This window comes from Anguilla rostrata, chromosome 11 (assembly GCF_018555375.3).
Source record: "Anguilla rostrata isolate EN2019 chromosome 11, ASM1855537v3, whole genome shotgun sequence".
Classification (NCBI taxonomy): Eukaryota; Metazoa; Chordata; class Actinopteri; order Anguilliformes; family Anguillidae; genus Anguilla; species Anguilla rostrata.
The window spans coordinates 2,962,417-2,988,969 of NC_057943.1; the positions used below are offsets into that span (position 1 = coordinate 2,962,417).

Below are 26,553 nucleotides of genomic sequence, written 5' to 3' on the forward strand. Positions count from 1 at the left end.
CGTTTATGTCCGGGAAGAACATGAGTAAATTAGATTGAATACAGACCAGGTCAACAGGCTAACTAAAACCCATCCCACTCCATCTTGTCATCCTATTATCCATCCATACATTATCTACGCCTGCATATTCCTGGTCAGGGTCATGGGAGGTGCTGGAACCTATCCCAGCATGCATTGGGCAAAAAGTAAGAACACACCCTGGACAGTTCACCAGTCCATTTTAGGGCATATTATTATTGTTGTTGTTGTTATTATTATTATTATTATTGTTATTATTGTTATTGTTATTGTTAATAATAGTATGAATGTTATGATTATTAATAACCAGAGAGGCCCTGCGGGACATCCTGCTTAGGGGCTTGCTGGGCGGGGACGTGTCCATCTGCTGCCTCAGCTTCTCCAGGAAGCCCGCGGGGAGGCGGATGTCCATGGGCAGAGACATGCGCCTGCTGACGTCCTAAACCGGCGACACACAGACAGGAAGTGACATCACACGTCTGCGTCGGCCACACACTTCATCCAGGCCTTTAACGGTCAGTTTTTATTGGTAGGGACGGCGCTCCAATGTGCCATCCCGGAAACTTTTCCCTTTCCGGACAAATTCAACAGCTAAACCCTAACTGAGGAATTCAAACATGCAGAAAGCATAGCTCTAATTGCAGTGGCTGTAACAGTGCTGACAGTAGTAATTTGGTAACAGTAAGTATAATGTTAATAACAGTAACAGCAGTAATTCTGTAACAGTAAGGATAATGGTGATAACAGTAACAGCAGTAATTCTGTAACAGTAAGGATAATGGTATTCAGTGTTACAGAGCTGACAGTTGTAATTCTTTAATAATCAGGGTAATGGCGTTGAGCGTAATGGTAAGAATAGGTAATGTCAGTAGCACTGTTGACCCCCCCCCCCCCCCCCCCCCCAGGCTGACCTCGGTGGGGAAGTGCAGGCGGGGGCCAGGAAAGCGAGGTTCGTCCTCCCCAGGCGTGACCCCGCCGTCCGGGTGCAGCGTGCGCAGGCTCCGGCTCTCTGTAGGGGGGGGGCACAGAAACGGGATCAGTCACGTGACCTCATGGGATGGCGGGAAATGAGGCGGCGACCGGCGGTGTGAGCGTACTGATGAAGAGCTCTGAGCACAAGGCCCTGGAGCTCCTGCATGCTCGCACAGCAGCCATTACAGAAGCAGCTCTGAGCACAAGGCCCTGGAGCTCCTGCATGCTAGCACAGCAGCCACTACAGAAGCAGCTCTGAGCACAAGGCCCTGGAGCTCCTGCATGCTAGCACAGCAGCCATTACAGCAGCGGCCTGAGAGAGAGAGGGAGGGAGAGAGAAAGACAGAGAGGGACAGTCACTGAAAAGGAGGGAGAGAGGGAGAGAGAGAGGGGCAGAGGAAGAGAGCGGGGGACAGACAGAGGGAAAGAGAAACAGAGGGAGGGAGAGAGAAAGACAGAGAGGGACAGTCACTGAAAAGGAGGGAGAGAGAGAGAGGAGAGAAGAGGGAGAGAGCAGGGGACAGAGAGAGGGAAAGAGAAACAGAGGGAGGGAGTGAGAAAGAGAATGACACTCAGAGAAAAGGAGGAAGAGAGAGAAAAGAAAGAGGAACAGTCATAGAAGAGAGGGATAAAGGGGACAGAGAGAGAAAGAGGGAGAGAGAGTGAGGGGGACGAAGAAGAGAGGGGGTGGAGAGAGAGAGAGTAGAGGAAGAGAAGCATCTTCTCCTTGAAAAAGAAGGGGTTTGTAAACTTTTATTATCTTGACTTTCAAAAAGTTAACATTACACATCTAGCACCTCTCCCTACAATCCAAGATTTATACACCAATCAAACTCCTAATAGACCTTCACCCATAACTGTCCCCATACAGCTCTGTTCTACCCAATCAAACTTCCTAATACAGCACCGTTCCACCCAATCAAACTTCCCCATACAGTTCTGTTCTACCCAATCAAACTTTCTAATACAGTACTGTTCTACCCAATCAAACTTCCCCATACAGTTCTGTTCTACCCAATCAAACTTTCTAATACAGTCTGTTCTACCCAATAACTCTCATACAGTCTGTCTACCCAATCAAACTTTCTAATACAGTACTGTTCTACCCAAAACTTCATACAGCCCGTTCTACCAATCAAACTTTCTAATACAGTACTGTTCTACCCAATGAAACTTCCCCATACAGTTCTGTTCTACCCAATCAAACTTTCTAATACAGTTCTGTTCTACCCAATCAAACTTCCCCATACAGCACCATTCTACCCAATCAAACTTTCTAAAACAGAACTGTTCTACCCAATCAAACTTCCTAATACAGCACCGTTCTACCCAATCAAACTTTCTAATACGGAACTGTTCTACCCAATCAAACTTCCTAATACAGCACCATTCTACCCAATCAAACCTCCTAATACAGCACTCTTTTACCCAGTAAAACGGCCTAGTTGAAGGCACTGGCCTGGCTCAGCGCTGTCATTAAATTGTGGGTCCAGACACCATTTTCTCTTCATGAATAAAGACGGATGTCGAAAAACAGCTCCTCCAGCACTGTCACACCAACGCAAGCAGGGGGACGCTGGGCTCTTTACCGAGAGGTTGCCAGTTCAATTCCCTGAGCGGGAATGTCCTCTCTGTGGTAAATATGCACTTTTACAAATGGAAGTAATATCAGCCATTTAAGTGGTGCAGGATGTGCCTGTCTGCTTGACGAATGAGGAGTAATTCTTCACGGGGCTAGCCTGGGAGGCAGATTAAAACAGACACGATGAATGAAAGGCAAAGGGTTCCGCTAAATTATTAATGTCAGGAAATGCGGGAGCAATTTGAGGAATGTCTAACCCCCCGCCAAACCATTTCCAAAAAAAAAATAAATAAAAAATAAACCGCACAGCACATTTTATTGAATTTTATGTGGACATGTGCTGCCTCCTTCACACTTGGTTAAATCAGGCCAGCGGTCACTGTGATTGGCTGAAATACAGAGAGGCACGTGGGTATTTGAGTTCTGTGAAAAGCAGACAGGTGGTGAAATACTGCTGTGGGCACTGTGGCATGGACTACATCACCGTGCACCAGAGCCAGCCTCATAAAGGAGCTTCACCAGCCATCCTGAACCAAACCTCCTCCAGCCATGCACAGTATTTACACACACACACACACACACATGCATATACACACACACACACCAGCACACACTACGCATAGCACACACACACACACGCACACACCACACACATGCATATACACACCACCACAACACATACCACGCACACACACCACCACACGCACAATCCAATACACAGCACGCACACACACAACACACACACGCATACCACACACGACACACACACACACACACAATACAAAAAAACATTATCATATAATAATATATACAATAATGCGCGCACACGCATCGACACTGCACGGTCACATACACACACCCACACAACACAGTAAAAAAAAGCATGTCTACCCTAATATGATATTAGTTAAACATAGATAAATTATGTCATTATTATATATGAGACACACACGGCGTAGCAGGTTGCGGACCATGCTTAGACAATCGGAGTAATATAGACAGAGTCTAAGACAACGGAGATGGAGACACTCTACGACAACACACGGGAGGAGAGATGGAGGACAGCAGTGCTCTACAGACACACACGGGGAGGAGAGATGGAGGACAGCAGTGCTTACAGACACACACGGGGAGGAGAGATGGAGGACAGCAGTGCTCTACAGACACACACGGGGAGGAGAGATGGAGGACAGCAGTGCTCTACAGACACACACGGGGAGGAGAGTGGAGAGACAGCAGTGCTCTACAGACACACACGGGGAGGAGAGATGGAGAGACAGCAGTCTCTACAGACACACACGGGGAGGAGAGATGGAGAGACAGCAGTACTCTACAGACACACACCGGAGAGGAGAGATGGACGGACAGCAGTGCTCTACAGACACACACGGGGAGGAGAGATGGAGAGACAGCAGTGCTCTACAGACACACACGGGGAGGAGAGATGGAGAGACAGCAGTGCTCTACAGACACACACGGGGAGGAGAGATGGAGAGACAGCAGTGCTCTACAGACACACACGGGGAGGAGAGATGGAGAGACAGCAGTGCTCTACAGACCACACGGGGAGGAGAGTGGAGGACAGCAGTGCTCTACAGACACACACGGGGAGGAGAGTGGAGGACAGCAGTGCTCTACAGACACACGGGGAGGAGAGATGGAGGGACAGCAGTGCTCTACAGACACACGGGGAGGAGAGATGGAGAGACAGCAGTGCTCTACAGACACACACGGGGAGGAGAGGTGGAGGGACAGCAGTGCTCTACAGACACAACCGGAGAGGAGAGGTGGAGAGACAGCAGTGCTCTACAGACAGACACGGAGAGGAGAGATGGAGAGACAGCAGTGCTCTACAGACACACACCGGAGAGGAGAGATGGAGGGACAGCAGTGCTCTACAGACACACGGAGAGGAGAGATGGAGGGACAGCAGTGCTGTACAGACACACCGGAGAGGAGAGGTGGAGAGACAGCAGTGCTCTACAGACACACACGGGGAGGAGAGATGGAGGGACAGCAGTGCTCTACAGACACACACGGGGAGGAGAGATGGAGAGACAGCAGTGCTCTACAGACACACACGGGGAGGAGAGATGGAGAGACAGCAGTGCTCTACAGACACACACCGGAGAGGAGAGATGGAGGGACAGCAGTGCTCTACAGACACACACCGGAGAGGAGAGATGGAGGGACAGCAGTGCTCTACAGACACACACCGGAGAGGAGAGATGGAGGGACAGCAGTGCTCTACAGACACACGGGAGGAGAGATGGAGGGACAGCAGTGCTCTACAGACACACACGGGGAGGAGAGGTGGAGGGACAGCAGTGCTCTACAGACACACACGGGGAGGAGAGGTGGAGGGACAGCAGTGCTCTACAGACACACACGGGGAGGAGAGGTGGAGGGACAGCAGTGCTCTACAGACACACACGGGGAGGAGAGATGGAGGGACAGCAGTGCTCTACAGACACACACGGGGAGGAGAGATGGAGAGACAGCAGTGCTCTACAGACACACACGGGGAGGAGAGGTGGAGGGACAGGCATGGATGGCTCTTATAATTTAACAGCACAGCTGTGGAGGACACATTGATTTCCCTGCTGGTAATTAGGGGGTCAGAGCACTGAACCCATTTTCATCTCATTTAATCGCCTCCCGTCAAACGGGCCGGGCCCGGGAGCCGGGGGGGGGGGGGGGGGGCGCGGGGGGGGGGGGGGGGAGGCGGTCTGGAGTTCTGCTCCGTTACCTGCCAGATGGAATGTCTGAAAGGCCGATTCGATAATTGGCCGGGACCACCAAAGGTAAATCTGCCCTATTTGCCTTACGAGGTATTTGGCCCGAGAATCATAAAGCAAAAACGCTGCGAATGAATCATTTAATAACGGGGAAAAAAACCTGATTAAACGACTTTCATTTTTAATGCACAGCGTGAGGAGGGAGAGATGCTGGGAGACACATTAAGGGGGTTATTACTGAAGACACCGGGAAGAGCCAAAATGGCGGTCACTGTGGAACTACACTTAACACGGCCAACACAACCCTCGCTGCCAAGCCTTCTCTCTCTGCCCCTCTGTCATAAAGCACTCTACAAACTGCAAAATGCTAAGTGCGCATTAGAAATAAAATGTATTAACCATTTAAAGTGGTAAGATCACAAATATGGTGATTAGAATGGTCTTAATTTTACATTCTCATGATAGCAAAAGGACTGCTATAACACTTAGAATTTTTAACAAAAACATTCCAAAAAAACATACTCTTCAAATGGATACTATTATTATTATTATTGTTATCCACATGTTGCTCTAGTTCCTGTGCTAGGAGTCTGAGGACAGCTCTGTGGAACAGGGAGGAGGGAGACAGCAAGCCAAGCGCTTCTGGAACATCCTGGCAGCTCCCAGGATGCACCGGGGCATCCGACGCGATGTGCTCGCAGCCATGTTTCCGTTCACTGGAAGCAGCTGAGGCTCCTCCAGCTCCGTGCCCTATTTTTAGCTGCTTTAGGTGGGGGGTGGGGGGGGTTGGAAGGTAGAGATGGGGGGGATTCAGTATGGGGGGGGGGGGGGGGGTGCTTAGCAGGAGAGGATCGCGCTTTAATCTCTCCCCGAACGTGGGAGGGAACGGTGTGTGAGCGCACTGCAGACGCAGCAGCCCTGGTTCCTTCTTCATTACGAGCGCTGTTTCCAGACAAGGCGGCAGGCCATGAGCGGTACCACAGGAATCCCAGCAGGCCCTGTCTCATTCCTCCCCACCAATCAGGGACAGGTTTAGAGCCGGGACAGCAGGTGAGTAGCCAATCGGTGACAACAATCAATTCATTCTCAGGCAGAAATGATGTCACACAAGGCTGCTCCAGACTTCACCACCAACCTAAATTTGAACACTGGAGGGACTGCTTGGAACTGTGGAACATTAATCAAAATTAATCCAGCCTGAAACTCCTGGATAGATATTAATTTTTAAAGGTTTCTATCATCAGGAAGCTGTAATTGTGAGTTGCAGGTGGCCGCACGGCACGTGGACAGGCCACGAATGTTGGCAAAAGAAGATTTCTGAGAATTACCCGGTTATTTATAAAGACGTGGTTTATATTTTTGGATGACTGGCTTTTTCTTGCTCAATCTCTAGTTGTTTAGAGAGCCAGATTCTATGAATCATTTAATGTGTACAGTTTTTCTGTGAAGCACTGGCTAGGATGAGCCAATCAAAAGATTTCTGTCCATGCAAGAAGATTTGCCTCATTCCACAATCACTCTTAATCTCTCTCACTTTAACTTTTACATACATGCTTCACAAACTCACCAAGTTAGGCCAATTTCTTTGAGTGATTGCCGACCTTGCAAAGAAAAACTGTGTCTGTGAAGAAAAAAAACACTAATCTTCAGCTAACTGTAAGCCACAGCTGAGCACAAATGATGAGCGAATCCAGGCCACTGAGTTTGGCTGTAATCAGTGATCTATTGTCACACGTGGGAGCTTCATCTACTGAGGTCAACGAGGCCAAGACGTCCCACAGAAAACTGCAGAGACAGAAGTGAGATGTGTTTGTTCACAAAGGACTGAAGCAAGATCCAGCAATACGAGAGAAAAATAACCTGCGCTCAGTCTTAAATCATCGGACAGCTCCAGCGCCTAAAACAGGGCCACATTTTTGAGAGCAACTAAAAAAAGGTAAAAAAAAAAAATAAATGCACATTTTTTTAAATGCAGAAAATGATGGAGTCAGCCAGTTTGGCTGCGCAGCTGCATAATTCCCACATTAAAGCTGCGGCACAGAAATAGACTTTAAAAGCGTTCTCAGGAGCGCTTCCTCAAAGTGCCCGGGGTCGCGCCCGCGGCGCCCGCTCAGAACGCTAACGCCGAGAGAAGAGCAGAGGCGCGCCACGCGACCCGTCGCCACGGAGACGGGGGAAACAGCTGACGGCGTCTCAGGCTTCCCCGCCGCCGCCTCCTCCTCCTGTTTTCGGTTTCTTCGTTTTGCATCTCATTTGGGGCCCGAGCCGCTTCGAGGCGCGTCACACGCACGCACACACTCGCCAAACCCGCTCACGATTCCCGCCCCCCCACCCCCCGCGCACCTGTACAGGTGAGGCGCTGCTTTGTCTTTCTAATGGAGAGTAGCTCTGTAGCCCGCGGTGTGTTTATAATGGGATGACCTCAGGATCCCTCAAACAGACCGCCTTTGTAATGTTGGTGGAAAACCAGTTGGCGAAACAAACCATTTGCCTAAAAGCCAGTTGACGTAGCCAATAGAATCAGGCTTCCAAGCCATTTGTTGGAACGCTTTTTTTCACGCCATTGTTTGTTTTGTTTTTTGTTTTTGTGAATGACGTATATGCTCATTACTATCAGTCAGTCAATTATTATTCTGTGTTTTCTCTTCTGGAGCCCATCCATCCATTATCTGTACCCACTTAGTCCTGGGCAGGGTCACAGCGGGTGCTGGAGCCTATCCCAGCATGCATTAGGCGAGAGGCAGGAATACACCCTGGACGGGTCACAAATCCATCACAGGGCAGACACACCGTTCACTCACACACTCATACCTTTGGGCAATTTAGGGTCTCCAATCAGCCTAACCTGCGTGTCGTTGGACTGTGGGAGGAAACCAGAGTACTCTGAAAAAATTAAAGAGCAAAGATCATGCAAACCCCACACAGAAACGATTCGAACCCGAGACCTTTTTGCCGTGAGGCGACAGTGCTACCCCACTGCTCCAGGGTTCCGCCCTCCAGTAACCCAATAACAGGGCGAACGGACAGACCGGCGGAGTCACGTGTGGAGGGTCACGCGGGACCGTTTCCTGGGCGACAGAACCTCACCCGCTTTGTGGCGAACGTTGAGCTGGTTGTTCTGGTCGGTGAACTCCGTCTCCTCGATGGTCTCTGTCCTCGGCACGGACAGCGAGAAGCGCCGCTTGAAGTTCTTCATCTTGTTCATCGCGTTGGAGTCTCGATCTTTGAGGGACAGAGGAGGGGGGGAAAGAAAAGGTTATAAAACAAATGCCAAGCGCTCTAATCCAAATATAGAAACGTGTACAGATGGGAAGAGCTATCCATAATGGGTGGGTTTCCATTGAGCTGTCAATCACTTGTTTGACCCAACAAAAAAGAATTTTCCTTTCACAGCAGAACACAGTGATTGGTTGACATCGGTGAGCAGACGCCACACCGCACCGGCAGTCCCGGGTTCTGTGTAGTCTCACAGAACCCTTAAGGCTACGCTCGCTGTCAGTCCTCAGCAGTGCACATCTGAAGCTCTTCACTACAGTTTGTGTTTTATACATTCTCTCTCTGTCTCTCTGTTTACGACATTTTCATTTTTTTGTAAAAATATATGTTCCTCCCCAGCTTTGAATAGCCTTCAGGTCCCTGTCGGTCCACGCACGGCGCCTGGAGCTGAGGTGAATGTACCTCTCTGAGACACCGATCTGCTCTGCCCCCTACAGGCCACACAGCGCTACTGCAGCGTGACACACGCGACTCCGAGCCCGTCGGCGTCTGGCGAGAGTGTGCTGGAGACTAATTCCGGAAACCATGATTGACACCCTTTGCCGCCTCTAACAGGACAGGGCCAATGAAGCCCTGCCACCGTGGGGCCCAATCACAGTCAGCTAATGAGAGGGGGCGGGCCTCTAACCTGTGGCCACGAGGCCCAGCCTGTGCTAATGGCCACAGCCATTATGACCCGGGTGCCTTGGAAGTGGGTTTCTGTATTTTACAACAACAACAACAACAACAAAAAAAACAGTTTTAACCTCCCTCGTTTTGCCAATACAAATCAGGGACATTCATTTGTACCTGTCAAAGCATATGCAATCCCTCTTTTATCTATCTCTATCTCCCTCTCCTCATTCCCTCCCCCTCCCTCTCTCCTCTCTCGTCTCTTTCCCCCCCTCTCTCCCCTTCCTCTCTCCTCTCTCTGTCTCTTCCTCCCACTACCTCTCTCTCTCTCTCTTCTTCTCTCTCTCTCGCCCTTTCTCCCCCCCTCCCTGTCTCTGAGTCATTGTCGAATGGCCCTGCTGGCTGGCTGGTTGGCTAAGGTCACCCTGTTTGCTGCGGGCTGGAGATTCAGTGGTCCGATTGAGTAATTAAGAGGGATCTGAGGGGACAGCGTGTCCCCCCACCCCCCCCCCGTCACCCCAAGGGACCCCTTCTACAACAAAATACTCGGCCCCAGAACTCGGACTCTAACGACACCTGCATGAGAGAGAAGGGAGAGGGAGGGAGACAGCGTGTGAGTGTGTGTGTGTGTGCATGGTTGTGTATGTATGTGTGTCTCTGGATGTGCGTGTGTGTGTATGTACGTGCGTCTGTGTATGTGTGTGTGTATGTGTGTGTGTGTGTGCATGCATGGTAGACACACGCCATATCCAAATCAGCACACTTGCCTACTATTGAGTATGCAAGTCGCATACAAGTTTTTTTTTACAACCTGTATACTCAAGAGTAGGCAAGAGCGCTGCCAGAGTATGACGAGTGTGTATGCTGTTGTGTGTGAGTGGTGCTGTGTGTATGTGTGTGTTGCTGTGTGTGTGAGTGTGTGTGTGTATGCCTGTGTGTGTGAGTGTGTGTGTGTTAGATCCAAAGAGTCTACCAAAGTAGACTCAGCTGCTGTTCAAAGGCCACGCTAACAAGACACGCTTTAGCCTTCAAAGAGAGGATCTGTTCATCTCCGCTCAAATTGACAAGAGTGCCAGTGACGTCTGTGCCTTGAAAGAGAATTATAACACCCCCCCCCCCCCAATCCTGTTTAGATCCATCAACCACTCCCCTGCCCCCCACCCCACCCACCCACCCCCGTCATAAACAAATTCTAATAGTGTACGTGGGCTGTCACTCTGAAAACTACGCAGACAGGAGAATATGGCTGTCTAACCAAGGACAAAAAACCAGTCTCATTTCTCTGCTCATCAGACGCTCAGAATGAGGGGAGGAAGGGCGGGGGGGGTGGGGGGGGCGCACTTTGGAGAGGAGGTTAAGATCAGTGTGACAAGGACTCCCAAATCATCCCTTGGGCGATTGATTGTGTATTTTTCTTATGATAACTGATAACGGTGATTACATTCCTATACCCTTCATGCTTGAAGGGCACAGGAATGATGAGCTACTCCTCGGTTAATGAATCGACATTTTTTTTTTCAGTTCGTCGTCAAACTATTTCTACAATAACATCCGCAAAAAATGTTCTCTTTCAGTTTCCAAAAAAAAAAAGCACATTGTGGTTAGACTGCATCATCTCCAGGGGAACGCTAGTCCCCCCCCCCCACCCTGCCAAATTCAGCAGCCGGGTTTTAAACCAGGATTATGCAGAAATATGGAGACTTATGCAGCGTTTCGACAATAGAGAGAGTCCCAGGCAGAGCTGGATCACAGCGCGAGCCGTCTGAGAGGAAGCGCACAATAACAGCCACACTTGTGGCTTTCTGGGAAAAGTTTAAAAAAAAAAAAATTATTAAATAAATAAAAAAGCAGCTCAATGACTCAGACAGTCATTTAAATGAAATGATTTATCAGCTCTTCAGGCGGGCCGGCGCGCCCCCCCCCGTCCCCCCCCCACAGACCGACTGCTGGAGTGAAATGCCAGAGGAGAGCCAGGACCGCCGACTTCACGTCTCGCCGGTTACACATCGGCGGGAGAACGCATAAATGAATAAAACACTCGCCCCCCCGCCCTCCCCCGGTCAGTCAGAGTGTGTCTGAGCGGTGTGTGTGACAGGGCCCTTCAGACGGCTGTCAGGGATGACAGGCTTTCCTTTATTATTATTATTTTCGGAGCGGGGCGGGCGTGAAGTCCAATTTCCCATCTCACCTCACCGGAATGGCGGCCGTGATATATATATATATATATATGAGCCGAGCTGAGCCGCCGTCGCCGCGGCGATTAGGGACGAGAGGAGTCCCGCCATCGGGGGACGCCGCCCCGCCCCCCCACCATCCGTCCCGCCGCAGAATGAAACGTCCCGCTTGATAAGATTACTCCGTCTGATGTCTCCGGGCCTTTTCGTCTTTTCTTTTTTTTCGCTCCTCCTCCCCCCCCCAGTCCGTCTCCCTCCCAACGACGGCGGTGCGTGGGGGGGGACAGCGATGGGCTCGGGACCCCCCGGGGAAGACAAGCGAAACGGTGGTTTGTGGGTAACTTCAGATTTTACGGTGGTTGTGGGTAACTTCAGATTTTTTAAAAAGGGTTACATAATACCTGCTTCATCTGCCTCCGGTGAAATTCAGCACTCTTCCGTAAATAATAAACGCCTACATCAATCAAGGATCTGACTGTACACAAGAACTGCGCAACGTCTTCATGAACACCGTATGACATGCTTATAAGCACTATATAACCAGTCATAAGCACTTACTCAAACAGGCATAGACTGCATACAGTATGGTTAGTTACTGTTACCATGCAATGCCATGGTGTGTGCTGGGAATAATAACTCACCATAACTGGTGTGTAATTATAATTCTTATAATATCCTTGTAAAATAAAAGATGATGTTACACTCTGGCAAATCCTTTGATGGGTTTAACCGCATTTTCAAAAACACGAGAGCGAGAGAGAGAGAACTGCAAAGGAGAACCCGCTTCTCATGACTTAAAATTCTTTGTGTGCGCTCACAAGGGAGCTTCCCAACTGACACAGCAGACTCACTTCGAGAAAAAAATCGCCATTTGAACTCAGGTGGAGAAAAATAAGTGGATATATTTCATAATGAGAGATAGCAGTAAGAGAGAGAGAGAGAGAAAGACAGAGAGAGAAAGAGAGAGATAAGGGGAAAGACCTGTAATCAATCAAGTAAAGTTTGGCAAGTTCACCAAAAATTAAATTTCCAGCCAGACTGTATTTTTAAGAGGAGAAAAAACTAAGTATAACAAAAAAAAGCAAAAAAAAAAGTTAAAGTTAACACAACACAGACGGAAATCCAGGCCTGGAGTTTGCGTACGCGCGTAGATGTTGGCGGGAGAGAACCGGCATGGCGGAATGGCGGTTTAGCGGTACGGAGAGAAGCGGCGATGGCTGCCTTGCGAAGACCCACCACAGCAGCCGCAGCGGCGGCGTACGCCGTACCCCCCCCCCCCCCGTCACTCCGGCCTTGTGCACAGCCGCCAATCCAAACCGCCGAAGACCGGCGAAGCGGGGGAGAATTTAATCTCCGTCGAAAATCTCTCGGGCATTTTGTGTTGTGAAGGGGGATCTGGGAGGCTTAGTCGCGTTTGTTTGAAAGGGGGTGGGGGGGGGGGGTGGTGGTGGGGTTGGGGGGTTGATTCTAATTTTCTTGTTTGTTGCTTTGCCGCCCGGTGCCAGAAACGCTTTCCAAATGGAGATGTGCGCCATTTGTCTTGTTTACTGTTCACAGCGCCAGGCTGTGGGGTGGTGTGGGGGGGGGGGGCGGTGGGGGGCAGGGGGGCGAGGGGCTGGTGGTGAGGGGGGGGCAGGGGGGGTGGCGCGTCTGACATATTGCGCTGTCAGAGGTTTCATTCACGCTGCGAGACAAAAAAAAAACAAAAAAAAAAAAACAAGAAAAAGTGGCAAAGAAATCTTTCATTCGCCCTTTCGGTGAGAAAGCGGAGCGGACGAAAATAACCACACCGGAGGGAAACAGATGAGCTTTTTTCTGCCGCCGCGCCAGACCACAGCTGATCGGCTTATTAAATTTATTTACAGGCCCGGTGGGGGGGACGGGGGAGGGGGGACGGGGGGGACGGGAGGAGGGGGGTCCGAGTCTTAATTAGAGCCGCCAGAATCTGCGGTGGGTGTGTGCGAAAGAAAGAAATAATTATGTAATAATTCAGACTCTCTTTAATTCTCGCCGTTAAGCTTTGCGCCTCTCCTGCGGCGTCCGTCGGGCAGGTGCCGTCAGATATGAGAGGCTTCGGCCGCGTACGGATCACGGGCCGCCGTGGAGGAAACGCACGCGCTCCCCGTCACACTGAACCGCGGGCGTTCAGCACGCACCCTTATCCAGAACGAATGACGCCATTACACCTCCTCCCCGTGCACAGTGTCCCTTTACACAGCTGGAGATACAATGAAGCAGCTCAGCTATGGCACCTTACTCAAGAGCACTAAAGTAGCACCGCAGCTGGGCGTCGTTACCTGTAGTCTCTCTGAGTCACCTGCAGCCTCTCTGAGTTACCTGCATCCTCTCTGAGTTACCTGTAGCCTCTCTGAGTTACCTGTACTCTCTGAGTTACCTGTAGCCTCTCTGAGTTACCTGCACACTCTATGAGTTACCTGTAGCCTCTCTGAGTTACCTCAGCCTCTCTGAGTTACCTGTAGCCTCTCTGAGTTACCCAGCTCTCTGAGTTACCGTACCTTGTTACCTGCAGCCTCTCTGAGTTACCTGCCTGAGTCGACTCTCTGATTACTGCAGTCTCTGAGTTACCTGTAGCCTCTGCTGGTCTCGATCCTGTAGTTACCTGCATCTCTCTGAGTTACCTGTAGCCTCTTGAGTTACCTGTAGCTCTCTGAGTTACCTGTAGCCTCTCTGAGTTACCTGTAGCCTCTCTGAGTTACCTGCAGCCTCTCTGAGTTACCTGTAGCCTCTCTGAGTTACCTGCAGTCTCTCTGAGTTACCTGTAGCCTCTCTGAGTTACCTGCAGCCTCTCTGAGTTACCTGTAGTCTCTCTGAGTTACCTGTAGCCTCTCTGAGTTACCTGTAGTCTCTCTGAGTTACCTGTAGCCTCTCTGAGTTACCTGTAGTCTCTCTGAGTTACCTGCAGCCTCTCTGAGTTACCTGTAGTCTCTCTGAGTTACCTGCAGTCTCTCTGAGTTACCTGCAGTCTCTCTGAGTTACCTGCACCCTCTGAGTTACCTGCAGTCTCTCTGAGTTACCTGCAGCCTCTCTGAGTTACCTGCAGTCTCTCTGAGTTACCTGCAGCCTCTCTGAGTTACCTGTAGTCTCTCTGAGTTACCTGCAGCCTCTCTGAGTTACCTGTAGTCTCTCTGAGTTACCTGCACCCTCTGAGTTACCTGTAGCCTCTCTGAGTTACCTGTAGTCTCTCTGAGTTACCTGTAGCCTCTCTGAGTTACCTGTAGTCTCTCTGAGTTACCTGCTTCCTCTCTGAGTTACCTGCAGCCTCTCTGAGTTACCTGCATCTCTGAGTTACCTGTAGCCTCTCTGAGTTACCTGCAGCCTCTCTGAGTTACCTGCAGCCTTCTGAGTTACCTGCAGCTCTCTGAGTTACCTGACCTCTGAGTACCTGTAGCCTTTCTGAGTTACCTGCAGCCTCTCTGAGTTACCTGTAGCCTTTCTGAGTTACCTGCAGCCTCTCTGAGTTACCTGTAGTCTCTCTGAGTTACCTGTAGTCTCTCTGAGTTACCTGTAGCCTCTCTGAGTTACCTGCACCACTGCCCCACCCACACAAGCTTTAAAAGGGTGGGGGCAGGGCTTCAGTCCCAATCCAAAGTTATATTTGAGTTCACTAAATTATCTGTGAGGGTTAATAATACACCTTTATGATTTTACTCAGAACACAATTGAGTAAAATCAATGCAGTCTTCGCAAAAAGAGAAAAACTAATTTGAGAAAACTCATTTTAAATCTCATGATTAGCTGAACACAATTGAGCTGGAAATTGGTTCTATTCCTTATAAGTCCAGGTAAAACCACTTCATTTTAATTCTGCTTATTTTCCGTCCTAATGATGAAATTAAATGAAAATATGGCTCGAGAGACGTAGGCTGCCACAGACTAGTTTATAATTAAAGTCACCCCTCGTGTTGTAGTGCCACATAATGGGTTTTGAAAAGGAAAAAAAAAACAACAGAACTGGAACTGGAACTGTAGTCACATTTCTCTGGCTGTGTGTGTGTGCGTGTGTGTCAGGACGAGCCAATTTCAGAGTTAAGTTGGGCGCGCATCTCGAGCGAGAATGTGTGCATCTGTGACACGCGTGTGTGCGCGCTGCGGGTGTAGCTAGGCTAGGCTAGCCCGCTCGCTCGCTCGCGAAAGCACTGGGAGGTGTGGCTAAAGCAAAAGGACCTCGTAGCGGGTTACCGTGACAACGCTCTCTGGCCGCTCTCAACCCTCAGGTTGACAATAACAACGCTGTCCACAGCCAGGAGTTGGCATGTTCTCTCCGTGTCCGTGTGGGTTTCCTCCGGGTACTCCGGTTTCCTCCCGCAGTCCAAAGACATACAGGTTAGGTTAATTGGAGACTCTAAATTGCCCGAAGGTATGAGTGTGTGGGGTACCCTGCGATAGATTGGCGGCCTGTCCAGGGTGTATTCCTGCCTCTCGCCCAATGCACGCTGGGATAGGCTCTAGCACACCTCCTGCGACCCTGCTCAGGATAAGCGGGTATAGATAACGGATGGACCCTGTCCAGGATAAGCGGGTATGGATAATGGATGGACCCTGCCCAGGATAAGTGGGTATAGATAACGGATGGACCCTGTCCAGGATAAGCGGGTATGGATAATGGATGGACCCTGCTCAGGATAAGCAGGTATAGATAATGGATGGACCCTGCCCAGGATAAGTGGGTATAGATAACGGATGGACCCTGCCCAGGATAAGCATTTATAGACAATAGATGGACCCTGCCCAGGATAAGCGGGTATAGATAATGGATGGACCCTGCTCAGGATAAGCGGGTATGGATAACAGATGGACCCTGTCCAGGATAAGCGGGTATAGATAACGGATGGACCCTGTCCAGGGTAAGCAGGTATGGATAATGGATGGACCCTGTCCAGGATAAGCGGGTATGGATAATGGATGGACCCTGCCCAGGATAAGCGGGTATAGATAACGGATGGACCCTGCTCAGGATAAGCGGGTATAGATAACGGATGGACCCTGTCCAGGGTAAGCAGGTATGGATAATGGATGGACCCTGTCCAGGATAAGCGGGTATGGATAATGGATGGACCCTGCCCAGGATAAGCGGGTATAGATAACGGATGGACCCTGCTCAGGATAAGCGGGTATAGATAACAGATGGACCCTGCCCAGGATAAGCCGGTATAGATAATGGATGGACCCTGCCCAGGATAAGCCGGTATAGATAATGGATGGACCCTGCCCAGGATAAGCGGGTATAGATAACGGATGGACCCTGTCCAGGATAAGCGGGTATGGATAATGGATGGACCCTGCTCAGGATAAGCCGGTATAGATAATGGATGGACCCTGCCCAGGATAAGCCGGTATAGATAACGGATGGATGGATGTCCACAGCCAGTGGCGATTACACCTGTAGCCGACCAGGTAATGCCCTCGTTCCTCGAAGCCGTTGGGTGAGCGAGAGACCCGGGTTCAAATCTCACCCCAGGGCGAGGGGAACTCACCAGTTACACATGGGGCTAAAGCACAGAAAGATCACTCAGATCCACCAGGCACAAAGCATGAACGACAACACTGCGAGATGGTAAAATTAAAAAAACACAGGCCCAAGTGACCCGAAACAATGTAGGACACATTGGGTAGCACTGCTTTGGAATACAACTTCTTTAATTTCTGTGAGGCGAGCTTGTTTGTAGTACAGTAACTTGGCATCATTTCGATACCAATACTTTTAACGGCAGGTCTAGTTTTGAATGAATGACTTACAGACAGTGCTTTGTAAGTGAGAGTAACTTGGCATTTTTGTACGCTGAAAACGCAGTTTAGTATATACACTGCAAAGTAGCTCTATTTCTAAAAACAAATCATCCACAAAAAAAAAAAAAAACGAGTAGAACACTTCCCCCTCACTAAACCCCTTTAAATAAATAACAATGACAGCTCTGAATTCATACCGTCTCCCTTTTCCCCGAAGACTCACCGTTGAGTCTCAGCAACAGTTTTTGTAATGTTTATTTATTTCCCTTTTCCTGCGAGCTGTGAAATTAATCACCTCTTCTGAGGATGCTAACCTCTGTGCGTGAGGCCCTCATTAAAGCCCATCATCAAAGCCTGCCATTCCAAAGAGCGCAATTATCCCAGTTTCCATGGCGACGTTACATCAGCGTTTCGTTATTTAAAAAAACCCCCCTGAAGCCTCTCCTCTCCCCCCCCCCCCCCCGTTCCCCCCCCGTCCCCTGTTGTTGGCGGTGACCTGTCTGCATCATCGCCTCATGAATAATCAGGGGGAATGCGCCGATATTCAAATCGCCCTGCCATCGCCATGCCGACGGGAACCCAGGCCCAAAGGGACACAGAGCGCTGCTTATCAACGGAAGAAGAACCACGCAGGAGAGTCCCAGGAGTCTGTTCTCCACACACAGCAAGCGAAACGATGAATGTGGGCAACCTTCAATGGATGATTCTCCTTCTGGAGTTTTTAAAAAAACTAATGTTTCAGTTTTAGCCTGTGTGTCCTTCTGAGCCAGACAGGTTAATGTATGCTTTTGATTGGCCCAGACAGTTTAGCTGTATGCTTTTTGATTGGTCCAGACAGTTTGAGCGTGCGCTTGCAGTTGGCCCAGTGTGCGATAAATAATAGTTCAGATACTAGCAGACGCTTCTGGTGATTTGATGGCTTTAGGATGGTGGGTATCAGGGCAATCGTGGGGCTGTGATTTAAAGCAAGAAAATTCAACTGCAGTAACTTTAAAGCATGTCGCACAGCCCCGTGATATGTGTGTATATTACTTTATTATTCTTCAAAAGATTTAATCTTATTTTCGGCAGGAACTGTTTACTATGGCAACGCAACCTGCACTTGAGGAAGATCATACGTCATACACCAGTCTGCTCTCCACCTGCCAGTCCCCTGCTCCACCTGCTCTACCCTGCCAGTCTCTGCTCCACCTGCCAGTCCCCTGCCAGTCTGCCCTCCACCTGCCAGTCTCTGCTCCACCTGCCAGTCTCTGCTCCACCTGCTCTACCTGCCAGTTCCTGCTTCACCTGCCAGTCCCCTGCCAGACTCTGCTCCACCTGCTCTACCTGCCAGTCTCTGCTCTACCTGCCAGTCTCTGCTCCACCTGCCAGTCTCTGCTCCACCTGCCAGTCTCTGCTCTACCTGCCAGTCTCTGCTCCACCTGCCAGTCTCTGCTCCACCTGCTCTACCTGCCAGTTCCTGCTTCACCTGCCAGTCCCCTGCCAATCTCTGCTCCACCTGCCAGTCTCTGCTCTACCTGCCAGTCCCCTGCCAGTCTGCCCTCCACCTGCCAGTCTCTGCTCCACCTGCCAGTCCCCTGCCAGTCTCTGCTCCACCTGCCAGTCTCTGCTCCACCTGCTCCACCTGCCAGTCTCTGCTCCACCTGCCAGTCTCTGCTCCACCTGCCAGTCTCTGCTCCACCTGCCAGTCCCCTGCCAGTCTCTGCTCCACCTGCCCTCCACCTGCCAGTCTCTGCTCCACCTGCCAGTCTCTGCTTCACCTGCCAGTCTCTGCTCCACCTGCCAATCCCCTGCCAGTCTCTGCTCTACCTGCCAGTTCCTGCTTCACCTGCCAGTCTCTGCTCCACCTGCCCTGTTCCTGCAGCACCAAGCTGAAGCTTTTCATCGCCTGTCGCCTTTTGTGTTGAGAAGCTTTGTAGCGGTTCGGTGTGACACCTAAGAACAAATGTGTCAGCTGACAAACAAAATTCAGTGTGGGAATGAATGGATGAATGAATAAATGAATGAATGAATTTTGTAGCACTCCCATTTTAATTTGTGTTTTAGCAAAATTTTTGCACTTGGCTACTGCCTAGTTAATGCATCAGTCCAGTGTGTCAAAAGGAACAGTGTGCAAATTGCTCGCTTATAAGAACCAATGAAAACTAGCACAAAACTACAATTTGTCAGTGAGTCGCTGATAATAAATGGTATTATTTTCATAATGCCATACTGCTGGGGGAAGGCTTTCTTGCTGAGAATGAGAGTGACATCAGCTCCGGTACACCCAAAGCATCCGGGTCACACAAGGCCAAATAAAAAAACATTTGAATTTAAACAAACAAGGCTGTGCTAGCTATCTCTGACTCTACTCAGTGCTCTACTCTACTTTGTGATGTTCTTTAGTGTGCTTAAGTATTCTTCATAAACATTTCCTTTAGCCTGTGGCTGGTATTCAATTAAAAGAAAGCATTTTTATTTTTATTTTCAGAAAACATCACTAACCTGTCAAACTGAGTTAGTGAAGAAAAAAAAAGTCTAATGTGTGGGTTTCCTTGTCAGTCAAAGTTAAGGACAAATGTTGTTTGAATACAGACAAAAGCTAAGGACAGATGCTGATTGAATACTGACCGTTACATCTCACTGTTCATACGTTGTTCGCATTTCTCTCCGACACCAGAACTTTAATGAGTGTTTTGACTGGCGGCGAGGTTTTGGGTCATGTGACTGGACCGGACAGAGTGATTGGGCCCCTCTCGGCGCCCGTGCCCATTCCGGGGCCCGGCGGTGAGCCCACCGCGCGGCTCGCTGCTCGCTGCTCGCGCCCGGCCGTTGAAGTTAACCGCCCCCCACCCCCCTCCGGCGGCGCCAGCCCCGCCGGCACGCTGGCGCTCAGAGGCCTCGCTCTCAGAAGAGCGGCAAGAATAACACACACAAAACATAAAATAAAATAAATAAAAAACGGGCCTGACCTTTTCCCCCAGCTGGATGTCCCGTGCCACAACGTACTACAGCGTGTCAGAGAGCGCCGCACGTTAACCGAGCCGCGCCCTACTCCCGTCTCACTCCCGCTTCTCTCCTCCTCCTCTCACTCCCGCTTCTCTCCTCCTCCTCTCACATTCGCTTCTCTCCTCCTTTCCGTTATTAAACCATCACTGTTCACTCACTCACTCTTCGTTTCTCTTCCCTATTCTCTCTCTCTCACTCACTCACTCTCCCTCTTTCAGTCTCTCTCTCTCTGTGACTTTTGATTGGTGGCTGGTTCCACTGACAGTAGGACGGGGTGTCACCTGACTGATCAGGTGAGAACCGGTCGGAACCGGTTCCTTGGAGAGGGAGGGATTTCGTTTCTGAAGTGTGCGTACTGTATGTACCCAACGGGCGGCATTAGCTGTGTAAACATATGCTGAAACGGATATAAACCGCCATAATCCACTGCCATTTTTAGCTCTGTACATTCACACCGAAAGGCTTCTTTTAATTTAATGTTCTGCTGATGATTCACGGATTATCATTATTAACACCCCCCCACCTCCCCCCACCAGCACCTCCCCGTTCCACGGTGTTCCGTAACTAGGGCTTGTTGTGTGATTACGCGTGTAAATGTGTGCCCTTGTAACTTCCCCCGATTTTTAATCACCTTCCGTGTAAAACGGTTGTGGGACCGACTGAGATCTCCATGGGTTACCGTTGCGGACACTGAAACCAACGGTCCCGAAGTCCTCCACTCTACCCATCATGCACAGGGGCCTGGAACAGGATCAAAGTCTTTGGCCAAGCGCCCTTATACACGGTTACATGAACGAGGAACGTTAGCACCCCTCCCCCCACCAAAAAATTAACTGGAGCGTGTTAGTACCGCCATCATATTTTTTCACGCATCAATTAGGATGCCAGAAACTCCAGAAGCTCCAGACAAGCTCTGGCAGCCCTCACTGGAAAATAATTAAAAAAACACACATCCTTGATATTTTCGAAAGCAAACTGCCATCACACATATGAGAGAGAGGCCGCTGATTTTTCAGTATCGCAAACACGGGCAGTGAGCGAAGGAAAGTGGAGGAGAAATTAGCATGCACGCACACACACACACACACACACACACAGTTTTTGGAGTTACAGCAAGACTAGCGTGTTTTTGGCTTTTCCTGTACCCACCTTAGGACACAGCTGCTCCTGAAACACCAGCAAACTGAGCTGTCCTGGTCTCTGAAGCTCATGCCCAACGCACTCCCAACAATCAGAGTCATCGAGGTTTCCTCTCGAAGCCATGCTGGCCATAATTACAGGCAGCAGGGGCCAGCCCACCATCTTAATGCATGCCCCCCGATGCATGCTGGGAAGTTAAATCCATAATGAATTGATGAGACACACCTGTGCTTTGTATATGATCACTATACCCTGCCTCATTTAAACAGCTGTTCCCATCTGTCTGCCCACCTCCTGTATCTGAGCAAGGAGCAATAACAAGCCCCCCACCCTCAGGGAGACTGGCACAGCGTTCCAGACCCAGTGATCGGCCCAGCTCCTTTCCTCCTCCTCCATCCCCTCCTTTACCCCTCCTCCATCCCCTCCTTTACTCCTCCTCAATCCCTCCTTTACTCCTGCTCCATCCCTTCCTTTACCCCTACTCCATCCCCTCATTTACTCCTCCTCCATTCCCTCCTTTACCCCTTCTCCATCCCCTCCTTTACTCCTACTCCATTCACTCCTTTACTCCTCCGCAACCACTCCTTCACTCCATCCCCTCCTTTACTCCTCCTCCATCCCCTCATTTACCCCCCTCCATCCCCTCATTTACCCCTCCTCCATCCCCTCATTTACCCCTCCTCCATCCCCTCATTTACTCCTCCTCAATCCCTCCTTTACTCCTCCGCAACCACTCCTTCACTCCATCCCCTCCTTTACTCCTCCTCCATCCCTTCCTTTACCCCTACTCCATCCCCTCATTTACCCCTCCTCCATCCCCTCCTTTACTCCTCCTCAATCCCTCCTTTACTCCTGCTCCATCCCTTCCTTTACCCCTACTCCATCCCCTCATTTACTCCTCCTCCATCTCCTCCTTTACTCCTCCTCAATCCCTCCTTTACTCCTGCTCCATCCCTTCCTTTACCCCTACTCCATCCCCTCATTTACTCCTCCTCCATCCCCTCCTTTACTCCTACCTCCATCACCTCCTTTACTCCTCCCACCCTCCTTCCTCCATCCCCTCATTTACTCCTCCTCCATCCCCTCATTTACCCTCTCCATCCCCCCCATTTACCCTCCTCCATCCCCTCATTTACTCCTCCTCCATCCCCTCCTTTACTCCTACTCCATTCACTCCTTTACTCCTCCGCAACCACTCCTTCACTCCATCCCCTCCTTTACTCCTCCTCCATCCCCTCATTTACCCCTCCTCAATCCCTCCTTTACTCCTCCGCAACCACTCCTTCATCCATCTCCTCCTTTATCTTACCTACCATCCCTCATTTACCTCTCCATCCCTCAATTTACTCCTCCTCCATCCCCTCATTTACTCCTGCTCCATCCCCTCCTTTACTCCTGCTCCATCCCCTCCTTTACTCCTGCTCCATCCCCTCCTTTACTCCTGCTCCATCCCCTCCTTTACTCCTCCTCAATCCCTCCTTTACTCCTGCTCCATCCCCTCATTTACTCCTCCTCAATCCCTCCTTTACTCCTACTCCATCCCCTCAATCACTCCTTCACTCCATCCCCTCCTTTAACCCAGCTCCATCCCCTCCATTACTCCAGCTCCATCCCCTACTTTACTCCAGCTCCATCCCCTACTTTACTCCAGCTCCATCCCCTACTTTACTCCTGCTCCATCCCCTCCTTTATCCCTTGGCAAAATGCAGCACCTCTCATTTCTGTCTAATCTTCTGTTCTGTTCATTGCTTTTTTTAAACACATTATCGATTTGATCCCTGGTACTTTCACTGACACGTCCGCTCTGAAATGGCTGTCATGGATAACAGGCTCTGAGCCCCGTCTACAAGATGACTGCCGCAGCGTCACCAGAATCTCAAGAAACTATGTTTTAAAAAATAAAAAAAGGTTCTTGAAAACCTTTTCTATCTTTTTAAAAATGACTTTGGCTTTTATCGTTTGATCTTATCAGTTCCCCTCTAGATGTGATTTTTTTTTTAAACTTGTTGTTTTGTACTTCATCTTACCAAGAGCTATCTTTTATGAGATGAAAGAGATACATTTTGAAAAATATATATTTCATATGGGGTGCCATGTACAGTCTCCCAAGTGTGTCCAATCTGCAGAGTAATTTTAGCAGCATTGGTAGTCCTGTTGATTTAATTTGTCTTTCTGTTCCGTCTCTCCTGCTAACATCTCTTTACTGGTGTACCCCCAAATTCAAACCCATGTGCTCAGGCCCTGGTGTACCCCTAAACGCATAACCATGAGCCCAGGAACTGGTGTACCCCCAAACTCATACCCATGTTCCCAGGCCCTGGTGTACCCCCAAACTCATACCCATGTTCCCAGGCCCTGGTGTACCCCCAAACTCTTACCCACAGTCCCAGGCCCTGGTGTACCCCCAAACTCTTACCCACAGTCCCAGGCCCTGGTGTACCCCCAAACTCATACCCATGTTCCCAGGCCCTTGTGTACCCCCAAACTCATACCCATGTGCCAACAGCAATATGCCCAGCTCTTGCTGTGCAAGGTGAGAACAGCTGTTCAGAGAGGATGTAATGACATGCTCACTTCCTCTATAGTGTGTGTGTGTGTGTGTACGTGTGTGTGTGTGTGTGTGTGTTTCTCAGTTCCTCCTTTGTGGCTTGCTTGTGCGTGTGTGTGCCACCTGATACTGTCTAACAGCTGTTTCCTCCACAAGCCTTCAGTCATATATATCTGCTGGCATTAAATTACACTGAAGGCTAATAACACAGGTTATTTTTCTCCACATTCCAGTGAACACAGGCGGCCGCAGCCGGCTAGAACTGAACCTCTGAACGCGACGCAAACGGTGCATAACGAACATCTCCTTCGCTCTTTTTATATAGCGTGTTATGTTAAGCACACCGAGTCACTGAACACAACGTTCAGTAACGCTGGATATTATTCAGCACCCTGAACACTCTAAAAACAAAACAGAAAACCTGCACTTAACACGATGGCCTGAATAGCGTAGCAGACGGTCACCTGTCACCCCAGCAACGGGATGGCTGAATGTCCTCTCTGATGATTTTCATTTTATTTCTACTAAAAACAACCCCCCCTCCCCCCCCCCCAATGCTCCCAACAAAACAACACCATAACACACTGTAAAAGAGGCCCTTTAACCTCTCCTGAGCTACGCACACATCGTCACACGGACGAAAACCCCAGAGCTGCCCAGGCTGGAGAGGCCATCAGGAAACGCCGGGGGCTTCCGACCAGCAGGTTGCCGGTTCGAATCCCGAGACGCTGCACCTGTCCAGCGGGCCAGGTTAATGCGGGGCGGAACCAAGCTGAAGAGGTTCTCTCAAAGTTCCAGCCGGACTTCCGCACGACAGGACACAAGTCACAGAGCGACTTCCTGTTTCGCCTCCTCTCGTAAAGTTCAGTCGCCGGGCGAAGGATTCAGGCAGGCGGGAACAGATGTGAACGGCAACACAACAGCAGCACATTCAACTCTCCTCTTCAGAACTTCATACACGGATTAAACACGCATGCACGCACGCACGCACACACACACACACACACGCACGCACGCACGCACGCACGCACACACACACACACACACACACACACACGCGTGTACGTGGAGCCAGCTCGGGGAGTCCGTAGGAGGTACTCACAGCAGGAGGGAGACGGTGAGAGGAGCGGAGAGGAGCAGAGAGGAGCAGAGCGAAGGGGAGCAGCGTCTCGGATGAATGAAGAGGGCCTTTGAGGTTCTCGCTAATTTTCCCTCCGACGGATTCCACCCGTCAGAGCCAGAGGCAGCCGCGAGCGCTGGCGGGGTCTACGCGGTACGCAGTCTTCCCCCGTCTTCCCTGAGTGAGTGTGTGTGTGTGTGTGTGTGTGTGTGTGCTGCAGCTTGCTCCCGAGATACAGGCTCCTCTGATCAAAAAGAATAAACTAAATTTTAAAAATTATTACCACAAACACACAAAAAAAATAAATAAATAAAAAATCACAAGCAAACGTGTTTCTCTGAAGTATTTTATAATAAAGGCTTGCCTCCACCTCCACTTGCCCGTTGCCCCGCCTCCATTGTTATGGCAACGGCCAATGGCAGCACGGCATTTCGCAGGGCTGATCTCACCAGTGCCACAGTGCCTAGTGCTGGAAGTGTCTCTCTGTGTGGCAAACATTCCGTGCACATTTGAACTGGCTTGTATGTTCGTGTAAGTGTGTGTGCGTGTGTGCACGTGTGTGTGTGTGTGTGTGTGAAAACCGAAGGAAAGAGAGAAAGTATGTCAGTATTAGTGCCAAAAGACCGAAAACTATGAAGACGTTTTTCAGTGGCACTTTTTGTATTGGCTTTTTTTTTTGTTTTTTGTTTTGTTTGTTTGCTTTGCATTGTGGGTGACAATTTCCTCCTGACTTTACCAGAACAATAAAAGCAAAACAAAATAACACACGCACACACACACACAAAAAAAAAACTAAACTAAACCACTGGACCTGGTTGTGACAAGATTCAATTATAAACAAATAATGCTGCTCATAAAGGTATATTTATTTTTCTAGCTCAAGATCAATTTCTTTTTTCACATCAGCGCATCGGTCCCCGTTTCATAAATCCTTTATACCGCTTTCAAAAGAAGTCCGGACCAATTAAATCAGCACAAGGGAGACAGAGAGGAAACTCGGTTATTCAGATGTAAATGAGTGGATGTTCATCCCAGAAGCATTATGCCAATTGTCCTTCATCTTTTCAGGCGTACTTTCAAGGTGCAGACAAGAAATTCGGCGCCACACTAGCTGTGCGAGAGGGAGAAATGGAAATGGAGGGACAGATAGATAGAGAGACAGATAGATGATGGATAGATAGATGGATAGAAAAGATACAGCACACGGCATACCTCAGAAGATGTTGCATCACTTTTCTAGGGCTTCAAAATTACCCAGATTTTCCTATTTACCCGTTAAGAAACTTTATGGCAGCGGCCTGCATTCGAGCCCATCATTCATCCGGAAATTTAAAGCGAGTGGCACCCCGTTTCTTCACAAACTCAAGTTTGGCGAGTTAGGTTTTAATGATCGCTAAACTTGCCAAACTGCTTGTAACAAAAAAAGAAAAGAAAAGATAAGAAGAAGAAGAAGGAGATATAATTCCTGCTTTTAATTGTTAGTCAAAGATAAAGGATGAAAGTAGATGGAATCTCAGAAAGCAGCACACAAATGCAAGCGAGCTGAGCGGAGCTGGATATACACGCAGCAGCAATGCGAGGCAGACAGCGCCAGGAACACAAAGAGAGTTTCAAACTTCCTGTAGCGCTCAGTCCTT

General features: G+C 49.7%; 1 protein-coding gene across 2 annotated transcripts in view; it reads right to left on the reverse strand.

Annotated features, from left to right (window-relative positions):
- The window catches only part of LOC135235220 (cyclin-dependent kinase 18-like), a 45,268-nt gene extending 20,016 nt beyond the window's left edge, over positions 1-25,252 (reverse strand). The window contains exons 1-4 of one of the 2 annotated variants that reach the window (XM_064300498.1): positions 24,899-25,252; positions 8,398-8,532; positions 930-1,027; positions 326-457 (exon numbers count right to left, since the gene is read on the reverse strand). In XM_064300498.1, coding sequence (XP_064156568.1) covers positions 326-457; positions 930-1,027; positions 8,398-8,515 — 348 coding nt within the window. In that variant the 5' untranslated portion in view covers positions 8,516-8,532; positions 24,899-25,252. Of the gene's footprint in view, positions 1-325; positions 458-929; positions 1,028-8,397; positions 8,533-20,071; positions 20,479-24,898 lie in introns of those variants that run through there. The other variant, XM_064300499.1, reaches the window with a different exon arrangement.
- Between the last annotated feature and the right edge of the window lie 1,301 nt (positions 25,253-26,553).